General features: G+C 31.6%; 4 protein-coding genes across 4 annotated transcripts; 2 read left to right on the top strand and 2 right to left on the bottom strand.

Moving 5' to 3' along the window:
* Positions 1-1,740: 1,740 nt before the first annotated feature.
* LOC111428393 (Seryl-tRNA synthetase, mitochondrial) lies at positions 1,741-3,341 on the bottom strand. Its single transcript, XM_023063892.2, has 3 exons — positions 3,249-3,341; positions 2,525-3,160; positions 1,741-2,466 (listed from the first exon to the last, which is right to left on the bottom strand). Exons 2-3 carry the CDS (start codon positions 3,119-3,121, stop codon positions 1,795-1,797), a joined length of 1,269 nt encoding a protein of 422 aa, XP_022919660.2. The 5' UTR covers positions 3,122-3,160; positions 3,249-3,341; the 3' UTR covers positions 1,741-1,794.
* On the top strand, positions 3,324-11,977 carry LOC111428394 (protein CutA homolog). Its single transcript, XM_023063895.2, has 3 exons — positions 3,324-3,383; positions 10,839-10,885; positions 10,940-11,977. Exons 2-3 carry the CDS (start codon positions 10,842-10,844, stop codon positions 11,325-11,327), a joined length of 432 nt encoding a protein of 143 aa, XP_022919663.1. The 5' UTR covers positions 3,324-3,383; positions 10,839-10,841; the 3' UTR covers positions 11,328-11,977.
* Positions 11,978-12,364: 387 nt separating this feature from the next.
* Positions 12,365-14,378, bottom strand: LOC111428140 (uncharacterized). The gene is made up of 6 exons (XM_023063549.2): positions 14,293-14,378; positions 13,508-13,911; positions 13,154-13,289; positions 12,975-13,099; positions 12,681-12,897; positions 12,365-12,630 (listed from the first exon to the last, which is right to left on the bottom strand). Exons 2-6 carry the CDS (start codon positions 13,850-13,852, stop codon positions 12,554-12,556), a joined length of 900 nt encoding a protein of 299 aa, XP_022919317.2. The 5' UTR covers positions 13,853-13,911; positions 14,293-14,378; the 3' UTR covers positions 12,365-12,553.
* A 277-nt stretch (positions 14,379-14,655) lies between these two features.
* LOC111428137 (androglobin-like) lies at positions 14,656-18,902 on the top strand. Its single transcript, XM_023063547.2, has 4 exons — positions 14,656-15,086; positions 15,138-16,140; positions 16,728-18,209; positions 18,262-18,902. Exons 1-4 carry the CDS (start codon positions 14,808-14,810, stop codon positions 18,900-18,902), a joined length of 3,405 nt encoding a protein of 1,134 aa, XP_022919315.2. The 5' UTR covers positions 14,656-14,807.
* Positions 18,903-19,027: the final 125 nt, after the last annotated feature.

Here is a 19,027-nt window from a genome sequence, read left to right on the forward strand (position 1 = left end):
AAAAAATTATACCGGGTGATCCAAATAAAATCGAGTAAAAATTTTTCCAATCGAGATTTTCTCACAAAATTTTATTTTTGATTGAATCACCCGGTATAATTTTTTACTTAGCCGAGAAGCAAACCACCCCGAAATAATTTTTTAAATTACCTCTAGCGACATCTCTTATTCAGTAGTGAAACTAGTCAAGTTACTAATGCATCTTTTGAGGGTTTGTAACTCGGCTAAACAAAAAATTATACCGGGTGATCCAAATAAAATCGAGTAAAAATTTTTCCAATCGAGATTTTCTCACAAAATTTTATTTTTGATTGAATCACCCGGTATAATTTTTCACTTAGCCGAGAAGCAAACCACCCCGAAATAATTTTTTAAATTACCTCTAGCGACATCTCTTATTCATTAGTGGAACTAGTCTAACTAATATTGATTTTTTGAGGGTTCGTAACTTGGCTAAACAAAAAATTATACCGGGTGATCCAAATAAAATCGAGTAACAATTTTTCCAATCGAGATTTTCTCGTAAAATTTTATTTTTGTTTGAATCACCCGGTATAATTTTTTACTTAGCCGAGAAGCAAACCACTCCGAAATAATTTTTAAATAACCTCTAGCGACATCTCTTATTCATTAGTGGAACTAGTCAAGTTAATAATGATTTTTTGAGGGTTCGTAACTAGGCTAAACAAAAAATTATACCGGGTGATCCAAATAAAATCGAGTAAATATTTTTCCAATCGAGATTATCTTGAAAAATTTTATTTTTGTTTGAATCACCCGGTATAATTTTTCACTTAGCCGAGAAGCAAACCACCCCGAAATAATTTTTTAAATTACCTCTAGCGACATCTCTTATTCATTAGTGGAACTAGTCAAGTTAATAATGATTTTTTGAGGGTTCGTAACTTGGCTAAACAAAAAATTATACCGGGTGATTCAAATAAAATCGAGTAAAAATTTTTCCAATCGAGATTTTCTCACAAAATTTTATTTTTGATTGAATCACCCGGTATAATTTTTTACTTAGCCGAGAAGCAAACCACTCCGAAATAATTTTTCAAATTACCTCTAGCGACATCTCTTATTCATTAGTGGAACTAGTCAATTTACCTATAAATATTTTGAGGGTTCGAAACTCGGCTAGACAAAAAATTATACCGGGTGATTCAAATAAAATCGAGTAAAAATTTTTCCAATCGAGATTTTCTCACAAAATTTTATTTTTGATTGAATCACCCGGTATAATTTTTTACTTAGCCGAGAAGCAAACCACTCCGAAATAATTTTTCAAATTACCTCTAGCGACATCTCTTATTCATTAGTGGAACTAGTCAATTTACCTATAAATATTTTGAAGGTTCGAAACTCGGCTAGACAAAAAATTATACCAGGTGATCCAAATAAAATCGAGTAAAAATTTTTCCAATCGAGATTTTCTCACAAAATTTTATTTTTGATTGAATCACCCGGTATAATTTTTTACTTAGCCGAGAAGCAAACCACTCCGAAATAATTTTTCAAATTACCTCTAGCGACATCTCTTATGCATTAGTGGAACTAGTCAATTTACCTATAAATATTTTGAGGGTTCGAAACTCGGCTAAACAAAAAATTGTACTGGATGATTTAAATAAAATTGATTAAAACGTGATTTTCTCCCAAAAATTTCTTTTTGTTGTCGACAAACCGCGGTACTTTGATAATGTTACTTTAAGGTAAAGGAATTAAAATACGTCAAAATAATTTTTAATTTTTTTAATATTAAAATCTCAAATATAAATTAAACCTTATAAATTACTTTTTCGATTTGATTAATTGTAATTCAGGAATCCGTTTTTGTTTCCCAAATACTTCTTTATCATTCATATAAGTTTGTAAAACTTTCGGAATACTAACCGTACCATTTGAATTCTGATAAGTCTCAACTAAAGCAATTATCATTCTCGGTATAGCACACGCAGTTCCATTTAGTGTATGTGCAAATAATTCATCACCCTTCAAATTTTTATATTTGATATTTAACCTCCTCGATTGATAATCCGTACAATTACTACAACTTGAAACTTCGCCGTACATGTTTCTACCAGGCATCCAAGCTTCTATATCGTATTTTCTATAAGCAGGGGCTCCTAATTCATGCGCGGCCATATCGACCGTTTGAAAATATAATCCTAAAGATTTGAAATGTTGTTCCTCAAAATCTCTGATTTCTTCTAAAATTAAATTTGATTTTTCCGGTTGACACACAATAAACATTTCGACCTTTGTGAATTCGTGTACTCTATAAATGCCTTTTTCTTCTGCCAGGGCTGATGTTTCAGCTCGAAAACAACGACTTACAGTTGCTACTCTTTGTGGAATTTCTTTTTCTGGGATTAAAGTGTTCATGAAATAACCAGCTAAAGCCATTTCTGACGTTCCAGATAAACAATAATTTAATCCATGTCTTTCGTCCAATGAATAAACCTTGATTAAAAACATAATTATTGTAAAATTTTAATTTATTCTATCTTAATTAATTTACCTGTGTTCGCTCACCTCGAGTATTTAATCCACAAGCTTCGATAACATCTCGATGTAAAACATCGGGAACAGTAACAATTTTAAAGTTCATCTTTTTTAAAGTATCTAAAGTGTACTTAATTAAAGCATTTTCTAATTCTGCTGCTTCTCCTTGCAGAAAATAACTTCGACTTCCTGTAACACTTCCTAACTTTTCCGTTCGAACCAGATTTAATTTTTTAGCAATCTCTTGAAAATCTAGTGGTTTAGCAACTTTTCTTTTTTCACCAGTTTTGCGAATAATTTTAGATTCTTCCCCGTATTGTATAACTTTAGGATGAGTTTCATTGGGAATACGAAGACTTTCTGCGTAAAAACGTGCCTTTAACGCACTGTAATTAGCTGCCCTTGGATCTGTTTTATCTAATTCCATTTTTAAAGCCGTTACAAGCTCTATATCCCCAACACCTTTCCTCCTTACGATATTCTGTTTTATTTCAGCGGTGTGATCTTTATTTAGTAAATATGCGAAATCTAAGTCGGGATTCGCAGATACCCTCCAACATTTTTTGGGAGATAAATGTAAACATCTCTTTAAAAGTGAAAAACCTTTAGACATGATGAAATTTTGAGGTTAGGTTATTTTGTAGAACACCTACTAATAAGGAAATTAAGGATTTAATTTAAATAAAGCGTGGAAATGTGCTTAGATTTGGTTTTAAAAGAAATATTTGTTGAAAACTTACGTTTTGACATTTAAAAAATAAACACTCTGCGATAAACAAATTATTTTGGTGATATTTGTCGAATAATAATTAAGGTTGGTATTAATTCAACTTTAAGGTTAGAATTCTGTCAAAACATTGCTAAAAGTAAATAAATTAAGGCCGCCGTTCAATGGCGATTTTTATATGAACCGACACTGGTTCACTCGGTGCAGCTTCCCGGCTTTCTCTCATATCTTTATTCAAAGTTAAATACATAGGATTGTTGTTAACATATTTCTGTACAAAATGACGTATTTTTTGTTGTAAAATAATTAGAATGTTAATCACAAAAAATTGCTAAACTTTGCCATAAAAACGACTTCGTATAAATGCGATTTATGTGAAAATTATACACTTAAACGGGAGAACAAAGGTGTCATTTTTTGCACATGTATCATAGGAATAGATTCCACGCTAGTACAAGCGCAGAAAATTTGTCATTATCACGGGAAGCTGTACCAAGTGAAAATGTGCGATTTCCTCATAGACAAAGAAAAGAATATAGATTGCGCTTGTTCCTGCGCGTACGAAATAAAACTTAAGAGTTTTGGTCGCGGCCATTTTTATCCAATGTGACTGCAACAGGAATATATTAGCATTTACCGTCTTTCTCTATTTAGCAAAGCAGTTGAAGCAGGTCCGTAATAGGAATTTGTAAATTAATTTCCAAGGTAATATTCACACCATTTTAGCACTTAGAAATTGGAAGTATTTTCGTTCTAGGATCATTTTGTAATAGTAAAACAAAGAAATGATTAGTTTCGGTAAGCAATGGCGGTCAAAGTATTAAATAAGATATGAAAATAATAAAAATGCCTTCTATTTTATAAAATTTTTATTGATGGCTAAATAATATAAGTTTGTTCAACTTCTGCCTTACAGGAGAACCCAACATTTTTTCATTGTATAATTTGGCTAAATTGTACAATCGAATTTTGACGTAGGATTTTATAATTATTTTAATTAAAAAATATGGATGTTCATCCAATATATCATTTTCCATAAAATGATTTTTTAATGTCGGAAATAAATTATTAATATTTCCAGATGTTTTTTCAAATATAGTTTGTGTTACATTATTTATAATGTTTTTATCGCTTGGAATTTTATTTTCCGTTAAGAACATTATTTTTCTAATTAATGTCTCTGTGTTCATACACAAATCGACAACCCCTCTCGATGGTATTATCAATCCACCTGAAATTATGAACAATATAATTAGTACTGTTTCAATAGAAGGAATTTATAATTTACCCATATTTTTTAATAATACAAATTTATAATTTTGGTTGCTGGACTGGCTATCGTCATTATGGAGAGCATTTAAACATATATTGCAATGTACAATTTTGGTGGTCATCCTTATTACATAACCACATATGTATGTTACAACATTTTCTGCATACATACTTATAGGAATTTGAGTTGGTAACATATAATCATGTTCCTGCAATAAATTAATATCGATTTCTTTATATCGATTAGTGTTACATGTTACAATATTATATTTAGCGAGGGATGATGGAATGCTTAATACCACTGTCGTATCCAGTACCTTTGCATTACCTCCTTCTAAATTTGGAATATTGCCATGTAACAACAGTTTTTTAAAGGAATAATAAAATTCTTGACAGGAAGGATTATTATTCCACCCATTTCTTGTCCTACCAAAAACACAAAAAGCAATATTAAGCTAGTTATTAGTACATATATAGTTACTTAGCTTACCTTACACAACAGAAAAACAATTCCAAATGGTCTTGACTACATTTGTATGTCAGCAGGTAAGGAATTTTATTTGTTTTTACAAATTCGTCGTATATACCAATAATTGAACTTATTGTTATTAACATACCAATTATGGGCGTTTTTTTTCTTGAGGCGCATAAATAGTTTCCCGAGTTATCTCTTAATAATAATAATTCATTTTGGGCACCTAATAAATATGGCCTCCAATAAAATTCGTTTCCCTGTCGAAGGGGAGATTTAAAATTTTTACCAAACGGGTTAATTGAATTTAATACGTCAAACACATTATTAATTCTTTCTAAAAAGTTGATAGTTGCTTGACTATCTTTAAAATCATCCAACATCAAACAGTTTTTTAGAAATTCTAAGGCTTTAGCAACACTGTTACTAAATACTTGTGCAGCCAAATTGACCTAAAAAAATTTCAAAAATTAGTTAAAAAACATTTTCTAAATTCTACTGCATGTTGTTTACCTTCATTTTTTGATTTTCCCAGTTTATATGGTTTTTTTTCAATTTTGCGGCTATTTTTAAACCTTCTTCTTCTTGCAATTTTTGCAGCTTTACAATGTAATCCCATCTTACCATTTCATTTCTGCCATCCACTATAATATTTAATGTTGAGAAATGGTTTCTTAGTAACTTTAGCATATGTGCTGCATCAAATATGGCATAAACGTTTTCTTTTGTTGTAGGATGACTAAAACATGGTCTAATATTTCGTAAATCTGACCAGTCACACCCTAACTCTTTAAACATTGCAAAATTGGTATTTGGTCCATCACACGTAATTGATGGCACTATGACGCCTACTTCATTTAATCTTATTAACGCTTCTTTAACGAGGTTAGCTTTTTCTTGTCCGTTTAAGGATTTTATAAAAAAATATCCTATTGGTAATTTCCATTTTTGCGTCAAGCTAACCACCATAAAAACTAACGCCTCTGATGCTGGTTCACGGTCATCATCTTCACTTGGTATACCGAAATCCACGTAACCAAAACCATTGATGTCTATTTTTTTCTTTATTGCAATTTCATCAAACATTAAAGAACATATGTTTTTAAAGCCTTTTGATTCTTGTTGCTTAGTAATAGCATTCAATGTATTTAATGAAATTTGCTGAAAACCAGGTTCACAATTAACAGCGGTGTACCATTTTCTAATTGTAGCTTGATGTGGCAATGCCAATTTAAATTCTTTACGAACGTATTCATACGCTCTACTTGAAAAAAAATTTAGTGTCATTGCAAATTTTCGCAGATCAGGGGGATACAATTCTCTCGTAATAGCGCCCCGTTGGCTGTTTTTTATGTAGCGTAAAATTAAACTTTTCGGTACACCATCCAATGACCTTTCCAAATACTCAACGCCTGTTGTTGAAACAAGATTAACATTGCGTAATTTTACAATTACTTGTTTTAGTGACTGAATCTGTTGTCTAAGGCTTTTAATGACTTTTTTTCGGTAAGCTAATTTCTGATCCTTTTTAGCAATTTTTTTACCTATTCTATGTTTTACGCTGCGAAATTTTTCTAAAGAAGAACTAAAACATTAGGGAGTTAATAAAAAAAGTAAAATTAAATCAAAATTGACTGTATACCTGTAACTGTGAATACTTTGGATAAATTTCACACGCTTTCTTCTTGTTCCACTAGATGTTCCGCTTCCAGATGAATCCAATTGCCTAAAATGTTAAAAGCATATGATAATTGGAATAAAATTTTAGAAAAAATCAATATTACTAACCGTTTAGAACCTCTTCGACTACCATCTCCACTTCTATAATTAATTAATAGTTGTATTATAAAAGATAAATTATATTGCAAAGTTTATTCATATAAAAACGAACTTACGAACTACTCATCTCCGGCAGTATAGAATCTTCCATTCTTTGATCCGACTCAGGAATATTAAGGAAAGGTAGAGCATTAGGACCTAAACATTTTCTTCCACCTTTTACAATGAAATCTTCTTCAGTGAAATGTGCTGAACAAATGCGTAATGAACTTTTCCATGTCAAATGTTCCATTCTAATAAGCAACAAATATTTCTTAAACATTTCGCCTTCAGGTAATCTACATCATAAAATTTTATTCATTTTTATATTTATTTCTTTTTATATTTGGTTAAAACAATTTTATATTATTACCTGTGAAATGATATTTCACTCTCTGGAGGAAGTAACCTCTGAACATTTTTACAATTTGGCACACAACAAGCCATACTGTAAAATAAATTAAAATAATTAAACAAAAACAATAAATGTTTATACATACACTATTATTATGGGAACTAGTGAAAAATGTTTTACTTACCTTTGTAAATTAACACGTTTTAACGTTAATTTAAATCTATTTAAAACCCAAAAGCTATACAACTAAACTTAAAAACTATTCTAAGGAAACACTAACTAACGCAAAAATCTAACAACTATAAAAATAAACTAAATAAACTATGTACTAAAAAACACTAAGAAAAATAATAAGAACACTAAGAAAAATAAGAAGACGCTAAGACAATGAAACAACTACAACGGCGGATAGATCAAGAGTGATGTTGCTTTTAAAAGAAATATTTTACCCAACCAACAAATACATTCAGATGTTTGTTTTGTAGGCCTTTCTTACCTGCTAGGGACCCAAATCTATTTTTACATTTTTCAAAGAAAAAACCTTATTCTTTTCAGGTAGTTCTTTTTTCTCATTTTATGCAATGCTTTTATTTCAATATTTTATTCCATTATATCAATATATTACATGCCCTGTGATTGAAAACAATAAACAATTTCTTCAATGATAATTATTCTAATTTCTTTTAAAGAATTCTTTAAATTGCTATATTGTTATAGTAATTTATTGTTTTAAAGTATTTCAGAATAAGAACAATAATCTCCTTCTTGCAACCGTAACAATTCACCATATTAATATGATTATAATCAATTACACACAATGTAATCTATCAATATAATCAATATAATTAGCCTATTAAGTTATTGATATAGGTATTTTTAAATATATCACTTATAGGTTAGGTTTTAAGTGAAAAAGGACAAAACAATAACTAACTTACTTCCACCCTACTTCCCAGCCATAAACAATGACAGTAGTATATTGCTATCTCAGTCATATTGGATAAAAATGGCCGCAATTAAAACTGTTAAGATTTTTTGGATGCGCAGTAGACCAAGCCTCATCTATATTACTATCTTTGTCTATGGATTTCCTCAATATACTTAAGCTTCACTAGATTGCGTAAAGGAATCTACCTAAAATCGGTAAATTAACACATTTTAAAACTTTGTCAATCGTCTCATAGAGGGAACATATTAAAATTATTACATAGTACTGCAAATATACGTTTACTGTGGTTTTTACAACATCCTATAAGGAATTTTAATACCGTTTTTATCAGTGTATCAATCAAATATATAACAGTTAACAATTTTGGGCAATTAATCCTTTCGAATAAAATATTAAATATAGATGCCCTTTGCAAATAAATGTGCTGTAGTCTCATGGTCACACAGTTTCTGAGGGGCCGAAGAGACGGACGTTCGGAAGCAAGAAAACGGAGCTTATTTCTCGGTGGGGAATACCGAGAGAGAGAGCTTTTTACAGATAACGAACAATAGATTTTTTGCTGTTCTTAATCTGTTTATTTGTCTTCTGCCCAAGTAATCCGTTTGAATTGAATATGTTTATATTACCCGTTTTTTTATAAAACGTTTAAAAAGACGTGAACAGTAAGTGGTGTCTTCATCAGTAATTATCTAATAGAACAAGGATTTTGGTAATTTTGTGGATTATGCAGATGAACACAAATCAAAAATTGTATGTAAAACGCGGTATTGTACTGCAATTAAAAATAGTTATTTATAACAAATATTGATAACAAATTTACCCATAAATTGTACATAGTTAAGATTTAGACAATTGTACAAAATAAGATCCGAAAAGGTCCCTATTCTTTCAATGTGATGTTATACGAACAACAATTTTAATAGAGCAAGATCAAGAAACGGCTGAATCTTTACTTTTATTATTATATCAAGGGTATTTTGTATCTAATGGCTAAACTCCTAGTGCGGTATCCTATTTTTTAGGATACTTTTAATTATAAGTACGAAGGCTTTCACGGTGTTAATTAAACTAAAACTAAATCTAGCACTAGACCTAAAACTAGAAACTTTTGGGTTAAGCTGTGCGTTTTTTGAAAAAAAATTTAACGTCTCGGATGCCATGTTGCAACCTTCTTCAGAAACAAGTTCGAAAGTTTCTAGTTCTAGGTCTAGTGTTCCAGACATTGAAGTTACTTACTAGCAGTGTTGTTAAATACCCGGATATTTATTTTCAAGGGAAGATTCCCTGAATATATATACGGGGGTATTTACCCAAGATGGGTATTTAGAGGTATTTATAAAATTTTATTCAAATTGAGTTGATGGCAGTTTTGCAACCACTTCAAGAATGCAGAGTCGATTATCGATACACCAAACATATTTATAGCATTTACAAGAATGCTACAATGACGGTAGAATTGCATAAAAGTGCCATAGGTCGTGGGGTAAGATAAGGTGATACAATGTTGAACCCAAATTGTTCATCACAATCCTGGAGAGGGCATTTAAACAACTGAATTGGATCCAAAAAGCATAAACATTGATGGCAAATACCTAAGTAATTTGCGCTACGCAGATGATATAGTCCTTATTTCGGATAGCCTTAGAAAGATGAAACTGATTCTGAACGAAACAATAAACGTTAAATAATATATTAAGTTTTAATCATAATAACTTGATAATCTAAATTACGACAATTTGTTTGATGATAATACGTCTTCGATCGTTGACAATTCCTCGTCTTGTCTATTTCATCATCTTGCTCTCGCTTTTTTCCGAATCTGTTATATTTTTACTTGTATCATTTTTATACGTAGGTACTGTTTGGGTATTTATCTTGGGCTGGGGTAAATACCCGGATAAATACCCATTTTATAAATACATACCTACCCGCCGGGTATTTACCCAACGCCCATCACTGTCTACTAGTAGTTCAATAGCGGGCCTAATTTAGTAGTTATACATTTATTTAGTATTAAGCTTCACCTACTTATATAATTTTATTTTAAAGCAGTTCAAAAAACGCTATTCATACGAAATGGTCGAAAAATACGATAAGATCGTAAAAGATGCAATATAATAAACAGACCGCTCGCACAAACTGTTTTGCCACGCCATACGCCCTTTGGGTTCGGGGCTAAATTGAAATTAGCGAAGAAATTAGAATATTCTTACCGTGGGAAATTTCAATACAACTCATTTATACTAAAAAAAATCAAAAAAATGTACACATAAAAAGTAACCGGAGAATTATTATCCACGGCACCAAGAACTCGGTTTCGAAACTCTTCTTAAATCCCTTCTTTATCTACGTTATTATCAACAATTATCTAAATATCTCACCGTGCGGTCGTAGAGTTCGTCTTTCTATGCATTTTTTATTTGAAAGTTTTTTGGCTACATCAAACGGTAAACGCGTTCTGTTGGAATTAAATTTTCAGCCCTGAGACTACAGCCTTAATATATTTTTCTATACCAACACTTTTCATAATACCATGACAAATAATCGGCCGGTCGTAGCGGTATAAAAACACGTCTATACAATAGTCGATGTGTTTCTGTCTCACTTTTCAGTAGAAGCGAAACATCTGTATTTTAAAGATGCTAAACCAAACACTTTGCGACCTCTACAAATCAGAGAAGAAACTATACAAATTTTTTTATCAGTTTTTAGAACCCAAGTAAATTGAACGGCCACCTTAATGATTTTTAAACGTTCTATACTATTCTCAACGCTTATATTAGGGTAAAATAATAAAATAATATTCGTAGATTTATACCACATATAATTTTATTTTAGTTTAGTTAAAAAATCTCCTTTAGCTTCCCAAAATACACAAAAAATGTCGAACTCCTACGTTTCGGGGACTCATTCTGCGGCATATGTAACCGCTCCTAACGAAGAAGTTGCAAAAAAAATAGCTCATGGATTAGTTTCACATAAATTGGCTGCTTGTGTTAATATCATCCCAAAAATCACGTCCGTTTATGAATGGGAAGGTAAAATCGAAGAAGACTCTGAAGTTTTGATGATGATTAAGACGAGAAGTACTAAAATTCCCGAATTAACGGAATTTGTAAAAAGTAATCATCCTTATACGGTTTGTGAGGTGATTTCAATTCCCATCGAAGGTGGAAATCAACAATATTTGAATTGGATCGGGGATGTTGTACCAAATAAAAATTAAATTAGATTATGTGAAAAAAAATAAATGTTTTAGAATTTAGAAATCTTTAAATAAAGATGTTATTTTAAGGTAACCAATAATCATAAAAGATATCAAGAATAAAACATAACTATAAAGAGGAATTGCAAAGTTTTTGGAGAAAAAAGTTTGAGTACTATAAGAAAATCCAATTCAAGTTGTCGTTATGGTAGGACAAAGTTAGAATTGGAAATTTATAGCCTTCAGCTTGACAGCTTTATTCGAAAAGTTTCTCCGTAGGCGAATTTGCCTTTTACTTTTACCGTTCCTTTTTCCCCTATAAACAGTTTAATCAATTTCTGTTAGCATCACTTCAAATACATCAAAAACTCGCTCCATTTTATCTTTGACCATGTTAAACAGCAATCCTCTCATCTATTCTAATGCAAATTTACTTTTTGTTGTTAGTTTGACAACAAAACTTCAAAATAAGTATTTGAGAGACCTCTAGCGGTATATAATTAAAAAAATATTCATCTTTAATTTTTTAATTAATACGCGTATTTTATATTTAAATAATCACGAATTAAAAAAAGAATATATTAAATTTAGTATATTAATTGTTATTTAGTATATCATTAAATTAATTAGAATTGTAAATTAATTTTTTTAATACCTATATGTCAAAAATTTGACCGTTTTTTCTTGTCATTTTAAAACAATAGTTTGAAGAGTTTAAAAAAACGCTTTATTCTAATAAAGAGTGCCATTATCGACATAAACGAAATCCGCTCTTTTAAAGGTAAGCTTAATCTTTTAATGGACCTCCATAAAAAACGCGAAAAAAAATAATACTGTGTAAAAGGGAAGTTTTGTTATCTTTGTCAACAAGATACTCAAATTAACATTTCAACAAGAAATTGTGTGGTAAAGGTCGAGGTTATGGGCCCTATACCGTAGGTACCCGTTTCTTGTTGAATTGTACCCTTGGAAATATTTAAAGCAACCCTTGAGACGGGAGAAGTTTCCGACCGTGAGATATTAATAACGAGAGGGTATAAAATTAACTAGATGTCAGATCTTGATAAGGGTAGTTTCCACCCTTTTTATTATACCTAAAGTAATTTCACAAATAAAACTTAAAGAACAATAAGACAATTATGATGTATAAATTTGTATAGCTAACTTCACATTATAACTATTACAATTAATACTTGTCAATGTCAAAAACTTTTTTTATGTCAAATCTGTATTTAATTTTATAATTATTATAAATAAAGACAAATCAAAACGGAGATTGTGATGAAATAAGGTAAGAATCTCAATGAAAAAGATGAATTAGTCACTAAAAGAAAAAAATTATGATTTAATTATTAAAAAAAAATTTTTTTTCACCAATTAAAACGGTTTCTTGAATTCCTTTCGATTTCCAAAACTCCAAATGTTCATTTCTTGATACTTTTAAGGGCAAAGGCCATAAACTCGAAACGCATTTTATTTCCATACTAAAATATTCCGGTTTCGAAATAAATTTTAACCCCAAAGTAGTCGTTATTAATCCTTGTTCGTCCTTGTAATGCGGATATTGAATCAAATTCGATCCAGAATCGATCTAAAATAACATTAAAAAAAAAACAGAAGTCTAAATTTAATTCAAATTAAATTAATTAAATTTAAAAAACAATCTACTTTTTTATTATTAATGTACCAATAAAGAGTTGACATTGGAAAAGTTTTTCCCGAAGTACAATTTAAATTGAATTCAGCCCCATTTTTTTCTATATTTGAAATCGTTGGTGGGTGCTTAGAAAAATCTATAAAAAAATGATATAAAAATTAATTTAAAATTCTTTTTTTTTTTAAGTTACAAATAATTTCCATTCGAGCTTCGCTTTGTGCAGAAGCGAAAGAAGGAGCTTCAGCGGAAACTTCACATCGAAATAAACCGGATGTTTTTAATCCAACCGATTTTAAAAGGACCCTTTTACTATCAGATGCGTTTATCTACAAAGAAAAAGGATATTTAAAATTAAGCTCTCTGAGACGCACGGCTAAACCCGAAACTTTCTAGTTCTAGGTGAAGTGTTAGTTCTAATGCTAGTATTAGTTCTAATTTTAGTTGTTATTCATCGTTAGATTGATGTCTATTAATTCCTTACATCGAGGTTTTACTGTATTGAATTAAAACCATCATAAATTTTAAATGTTTATAAATTACTTACATTAACATTAACTCCTTCAACTTTAAAACTTGTTGCCGGTGGTTTTCGTTTTGGCACATAACGATAAAACTCTTCATTATCCTTGTACCATTTGACCGAGTAAAGACTTTCGGGTTTTAAATTGTACTCGCAAAGAAATTGGGCTATTTCATCGTACACTTTAAATTGGGGCACGCTTACCCGCACCCTTAAATTTCCATAATCCGCAGTCTTCTTTATAACCCTGGCGGCGTCGTTCGCAGTTGAAATAAACTTTAAACCAGCGAATTTAATTGATTCAATTTGCGATGGCTTTAAAACCAATAATATTTTTATTAACAAAATTCTAAATAACTCGAAATCCATCGCGATTTATTTATTTAATTTTTTTTTCAATCGCATTTTTATTGTTTATTCGAGATTATCTAAAATAGTAACGAAATAATGTGGATTATAAAAGTGTAATTAACTTTATTTTTGTTTTAAAACTCCAACTCAATTTGATTTCTCGCTTTTACAACTTGTAAAAGTGATTAAAACGCGAGTTTTCGCTCAAATTATAACGTAAACCAACTTTAGAAAAGCTAATTTCGACGGAACCTTTTGAAAGCTTGCATCGCGACACCCCATCAGCAAAAAGATAAGATATTTTCATCATTTTCCCTTTTAAGAACTTTCAGACCCTTTCATCTCAACGAAAAGCTTTGCTTTTACGAACCGCCTAATTTAAAAGGTTTCATCGCTTTTTTTATGACTAAATTATGAAGATAATTTTCAAATACAAAAAGTTTGAGCTTAATACTAACCTTTAACGATTATTATTTGCCTTGACTTAAAAATGAAACTAATTTAATTTTTTTGTTAACTTGTTTGGTAACCGATGTGGTTTAAAACGAGTTCGCGCACGTACTAAACCCGGAAGAGAACGTGGTAAAAAGCTGCGCTTCTAATTTTAGAGTTTGCGCAATGAAAATGTTATTATTATTAATAATTTATTGCCTCCAATGGTTGTTACTTGTTGTTTATAATTTGTTTACAATATTTTCTCCAGTATAAAAAACGGAACCCTCCTTCCCCATTTCAACACCCTCGGCTCCTCACCCCTTCTCTTAAAATCTGCTTACTGTTTGTACATCCTCCAGCAATCCTTGTTCTCTCCATCCACATACTTATTCTGGTTGTTCCTTGATTGAGATCTCTAATTCCCAATTTTTCTTCTTACAAAACATCATCTTCGTTTTGTCTACGTTCATTTTTTACTAATTTACATAACTATAACAATTATTACCTAAGAAACGACAAAAAAAATAATTTTAATAAAATGTCATCCGCTCGTTTACCAAAATCTTATTTAATTTTTCCTCAGTGGTCAGATGCCGAGTTAAACGGCGAGAAATGGGATACAGATCCAAAAAAAGAAGACGTCAAAAAGACGTTGCCGCTCCGAAGACAAACGATCGGTTCACAATCGAGTGCTTCAATTAAAGCACCCTCCTTAATTTTAGATGATCAAGTTGAAGATTCGCAAATGTGTTTAATGCCGCCGAGTCTTGAAGGATCAATTGCTGATTGGAAAAGACCCGCAGAATTATTTAGAGACGTGAGGCAAATATTTTAATAATAATTGAAATAATTTAAAATTTTCTTTTAGGTTGAATTGCTCGTTTCATCAACATGCATTAAACCGATTGAGTTAAGATTCGGTTCCAATCACATCCTTTACAGCGACTTCATGCGTGATTACGTCAGCGCAATAACAATTCTAGAATATTTTAGTTTACAATCAGTTTGGCCCCTTGAAGGAGTTAACGCAACATATTTTCCAAACACCGATGGTTTCCCCTGGAAACCTTGGCACCATATTTACGCCCTATGCAAAGCTGGGAAAGGCCAACAACATGCACCTAAATATAATAAAAACGGTAAATACGTCGTGAGGTTATTTTGGATGGGGTTTTGGCGAAAAGTAATCGTTGATGATTCAGTCCCTGTTGATTCCGAAGGAAAACCTCTTCTACCAATGTATCCATTTACTCGGCCACCCCCACCACCGAAACCACCACCGGGTAAAGACCCAAAAGATGCCAAAGATTCAAAAAAAGGTAAAGGTAAAGATAAAGATAAAGGAAGTAAAAGTTCGAAAAAGAAAGTGACAGTTGTTGAAAATCCTCAATATGAAATATGGCCGTTGATTCTTTGTAAAGGTTTATTAAAAATCGCGGCGTTATCTTGGAAAAACGATAACGAAATCAACGATTACAGTGCTATTCATTGTTTAACCGGGTGGATTTATCAAAAGTTATTAGTGAATAATATGAGTCCGATGGAAATTTGGGATGTTTGTCAAGGATACGCTCCTAAATATCTATACCCCGACGAAGTTATTGCGAAAGCTAAAGCGAGCGGGGTTAGCGCAAAAAAAAGTGATTCAAAAAAATCTAGTGGGAAAAGTTCGAAAAAAAGTGCTGCCAACGAAGTTTACGTTCCAGAAGAAGAAGATACCACAAAATTATATTGCTTAGTTGGATTATGTAAAGATTTAAAAAGTGTTCTCGATGATTTTACCTTGGATGATATCCCGGAAGAATGGTGTCAAGATATTTTAATCGAACAATATCGTGATCATCCTTTAGAAAGACCCAAAGAACTTCCAGGTAAAGTTTAACTGTATTAATTAAACATCTTAAGTTGGTTATGTTATCAGGTGGAAAGAATCAGATGAAATTTCTGATGGTATAGAAGTTCTTAAAATTTTTTTTTATTTTACTTTCTTATGTAATTTGTTGTGAAAGTTAACGATTTTGTGCGGTTAAGCCGAGATCGCTTGCGGGCGAAACTCTTCTATTAATATCAACCCAAAATTATTGTGGAAATTATTGTCTTCTAAAGATGCACGGTTAATTAACCCAACCAAGCGTGGGGTTGGAGTCCATCTTTGGACAACCCCTGTCTTCGTCTTCTCCGGAATCACCCTCATGAGTTTTCTTCGTAGTATCCACTTTCTTCCTCTTTACTCTTCTCCGGGATTGGAGCATTTTCTGACCACTTACTCCTCTCTCCCTCCGTAAACCGGTATACAATAATCTAACTATGAATATACAACATCTAACAACTAAGAACTAACACTAGACCTAGCACTAGAAACATTTGGTTTTAACTGTGCGCCTGAAGACATCATTTTCACAATTGCAATTGTACAATTATAATACACAATTATATTATATATATTTTTCTTTTTTAGTTTTAGCTCGTTGGAAACGTTTCCGTTGGTTAAAATGGGCAATAAGTAAAGGATTATGGCCCGCGGAAGATTTGTCAATACCAATACGTTGTTTAAAATTCTTCAGCAGTTTAAATAAATCCCCAGATGAGCGACAACCGAAACCGGATATGTACCAAGATAAAAATCGATCAAATTTAAGACTTCGCAGTCGATTAAGTTTGAAAAGCATGAAAAGTGCGAAAAGTATAAGCAAATCGTCCATAAAAAGTGGAAAAAAAGGTGGAAAAAATGCTAAAGTAAAAATAGCGGTCGCCGATAAGAGTCTTTGGGTTGATTTCGCTGATGTACAACAAAAGTTAATTTCTTTATCGGTTTATTTTCGCCCATCGGCGTTTAATAGTGTTGTGAGGGTGTCTGATTTTTTTCCTTTAGCATCGGATGCCCCACCACCAAAAGGTGGTAAAGATAAAGGTAAAAAGGATAAAGGTGGTGATGAAAAAACATGGGTTGATGTTGGGTACCAACTAAGAGAATCAACGAATCAATCTAGAATGATAGTCATTAATAATTTATCGCCTAAATTCATTGCTATTAATTTAACGATTGCTGGGAAGGTTGAAAGAATTTCGACTGAAATTGAACCAGAAGATTCCTCATATGGCTATGTTTTAATGACCGAATTTTTTTGGTACACCCATAATTATGGCCCGGCGAGAGCTTTCTTAAAAACAGACGGTACTAAATCAACTTTGCTTCATTTAAAACCGGGTAAAACGGTTTTAAGGATGTTTTTGAGGAGTACTAGGAATTTTGTGATAACGGTCCTATCGAATACCCAAATTTCTTTTGGGCTAATTAACGAAATCCAGGAAGCGTTTACGCAAGAATCGTTACTTTTGCAACAAATGACTCAAGATGTTTGTACGGCTTTTGGAAAGTTAATAAATTCGTTTGGGACGGCGGATTACGTGGAGTGCTCAAGAAATTTCCATAAACTATATCGATCTAATATGCCACTAACTAAAAAAGAAAATGAAACTTTGTACAAGGGGTTTATTAATGCGTTGAAAGAGTTTATTAAGGATCAAGATTTATTGTATGCTTTGGGGATATTATTTTTAGATCCTAATTTGAGGAGGCCCCCGAAAGATGTAGACAAATTTAGCGAAGTATCCTTTGTCACTGATCATAAAGTAAGCGGGGATACAATCGATCCGATTTTGCTAGAAAAAATGAGGCAAAACGCTGCCATTAAATTACAATCCTTTTTTAAAATGATTTGCGAACGAAAATTATTTCAATTACATAAACAACAATCTCAAAAATCCAATAATGTTTATGAGAAATTAAAAAAGATTTATACCGATTATTTTTCGGCCCAAAAAAGGCAAAATTTTTGTTTGACTATGTTAAGAAATTTCTATATCAATAATGATTTATTGAAGTCTACGGAACTTTACGTTGATATATTAAAAGTCCTCGAATTTACCACGGTTACAGGTTATCAAAATTAATTAATTTAATTAGATTAATATATTTTTTAATTTAATAGGTACAACATTGGGGTATTCATGGACGTTCTTTACTCGGCAAAAATTTAATGTAACAAGCGAGCAACCGATTCGAATCAGATACAGCTTTAGTTGCCAGTCGAAATCGTCGATTTTAAAAGTTTACAACAACGACACTTTTGAGGAGATCCCGAAAAGTGTCGATATGCCATTAATAACTTATTACAAAAAAAATGAAAACGGTTATACACTCCTTAGTTATGGATTATGTGATGAGCCGGTTAAATTATCGTGGAAAATCTCGTTGATGTGCCTTAAAAGATCGACCCAAACGGTCGTATTAAACGAAGACGTCCCAACTTTAATTACTTTATGTCAAATTTATCGCCCAAACGTTAAAAATATTATACTTCGTTGCATTTTGGAAGTTTATCAAAACACCTATATCACAGTTCGATTAGCAACATCCGGGAAATACTCGGATATCACTTTAACTTTGTACGATGAGAACAAAAAGTTGGTGAATAAAATAAGAGGAATACAAAATATTATTTTACCTTTAACGAGAATCGGAGAAGGCATGAAATCGCCGAGTTTAGAGGCAATTGTTAAAGATAAAAAGACGCGAACCTCTACAGCCAAATTAAAACAAAACGTATCGAAATTAACCCTTCGTCTGTAAACGGTTTTCTAGCACCTTCCGTCTGTAAAGGTGGGTCTTTCGGGTCCGGCCGTTTTTTCATCCTGTTAATGCACTTAAAAAATTTTATAAACAATTCATGATAATGTTCGAAACCTTCAACTTGA

This window comes from Onthophagus taurus, chromosome 10 (genome assembly GCF_036711975.1).
Source record: "Onthophagus taurus isolate NC chromosome 10, IU_Otau_3.0, whole genome shotgun sequence".
In the NCBI taxonomy this organism is placed as follows: domain Eukaryota; kingdom Metazoa; phylum Arthropoda; class Insecta; order Coleoptera; family Scarabaeidae; genus Onthophagus; species Onthophagus taurus.

Coding starts and splice junctions, on each gene's coding strand:
- LOC111428137 (XM_023063547.2), top strand. CDS start 14,808: ATGTCATCCGCTCGTTTACCAAAATCTTATTTAATTTTTCCTCAGTGG. Junction 15,087..15,137: donor CCGCAGAATTATTTAGAGAC/GTGAGGCAAATA, acceptor ATTTTCTTTTAG/GTTGAATTGCTCGTTTCATC. Junction 18,210..18,261: donor CGAATTTACCACGGTTACAG/GTTATCAAAATT, acceptor TTAATTTAATAG/GTACAACATTGGGGTATTCA.
- LOC111428393 (XM_023063892.2), bottom strand. CDS start 3,121: ATGTCTAAAGGTTTTTCACTTTTAAAGAGATGTTTACATTTATCTCCC. Junction 2,467..2,524: donor CTCGAGGTGAGCGAACACAG/GTAAATTAATTA, acceptor TTTTTAATCAAG/GTTTATTCATTGGACGAAAG.
- LOC111428394 (XM_023063895.2), top strand. CDS start 10,842: ATGATTTTTAAACGTTCTATACTATTCTCAACGCTTATATTAGG. Junction 10,886..10,939: donor TTCTCAACGCTTATATTAGG/GTAAAATAATAA, acceptor ATTTTATTTTAG/TTTAGTTAAAAAATCTCCTT.
- LOC111428140 (XM_023063549.2), bottom strand. CDS start 13,852: ATGGATTTCGAGTTATTTAGAATTTTGTTAATAAAAATATTATTGGTT. Junction 13,100..13,153: donor AGCTCGAATGGAAATTATTT/GTAACTTAAAAA, acceptor ATTTTTTTATAG/ATTTTTCTAAGCACCCACCA. Junction 12,898..12,974: donor GGTACATTAATAATAAAAAA/GTAGATTGTTTT, acceptor ATGTTATTTTAG/ATCGATTCTGGATCGAATTT.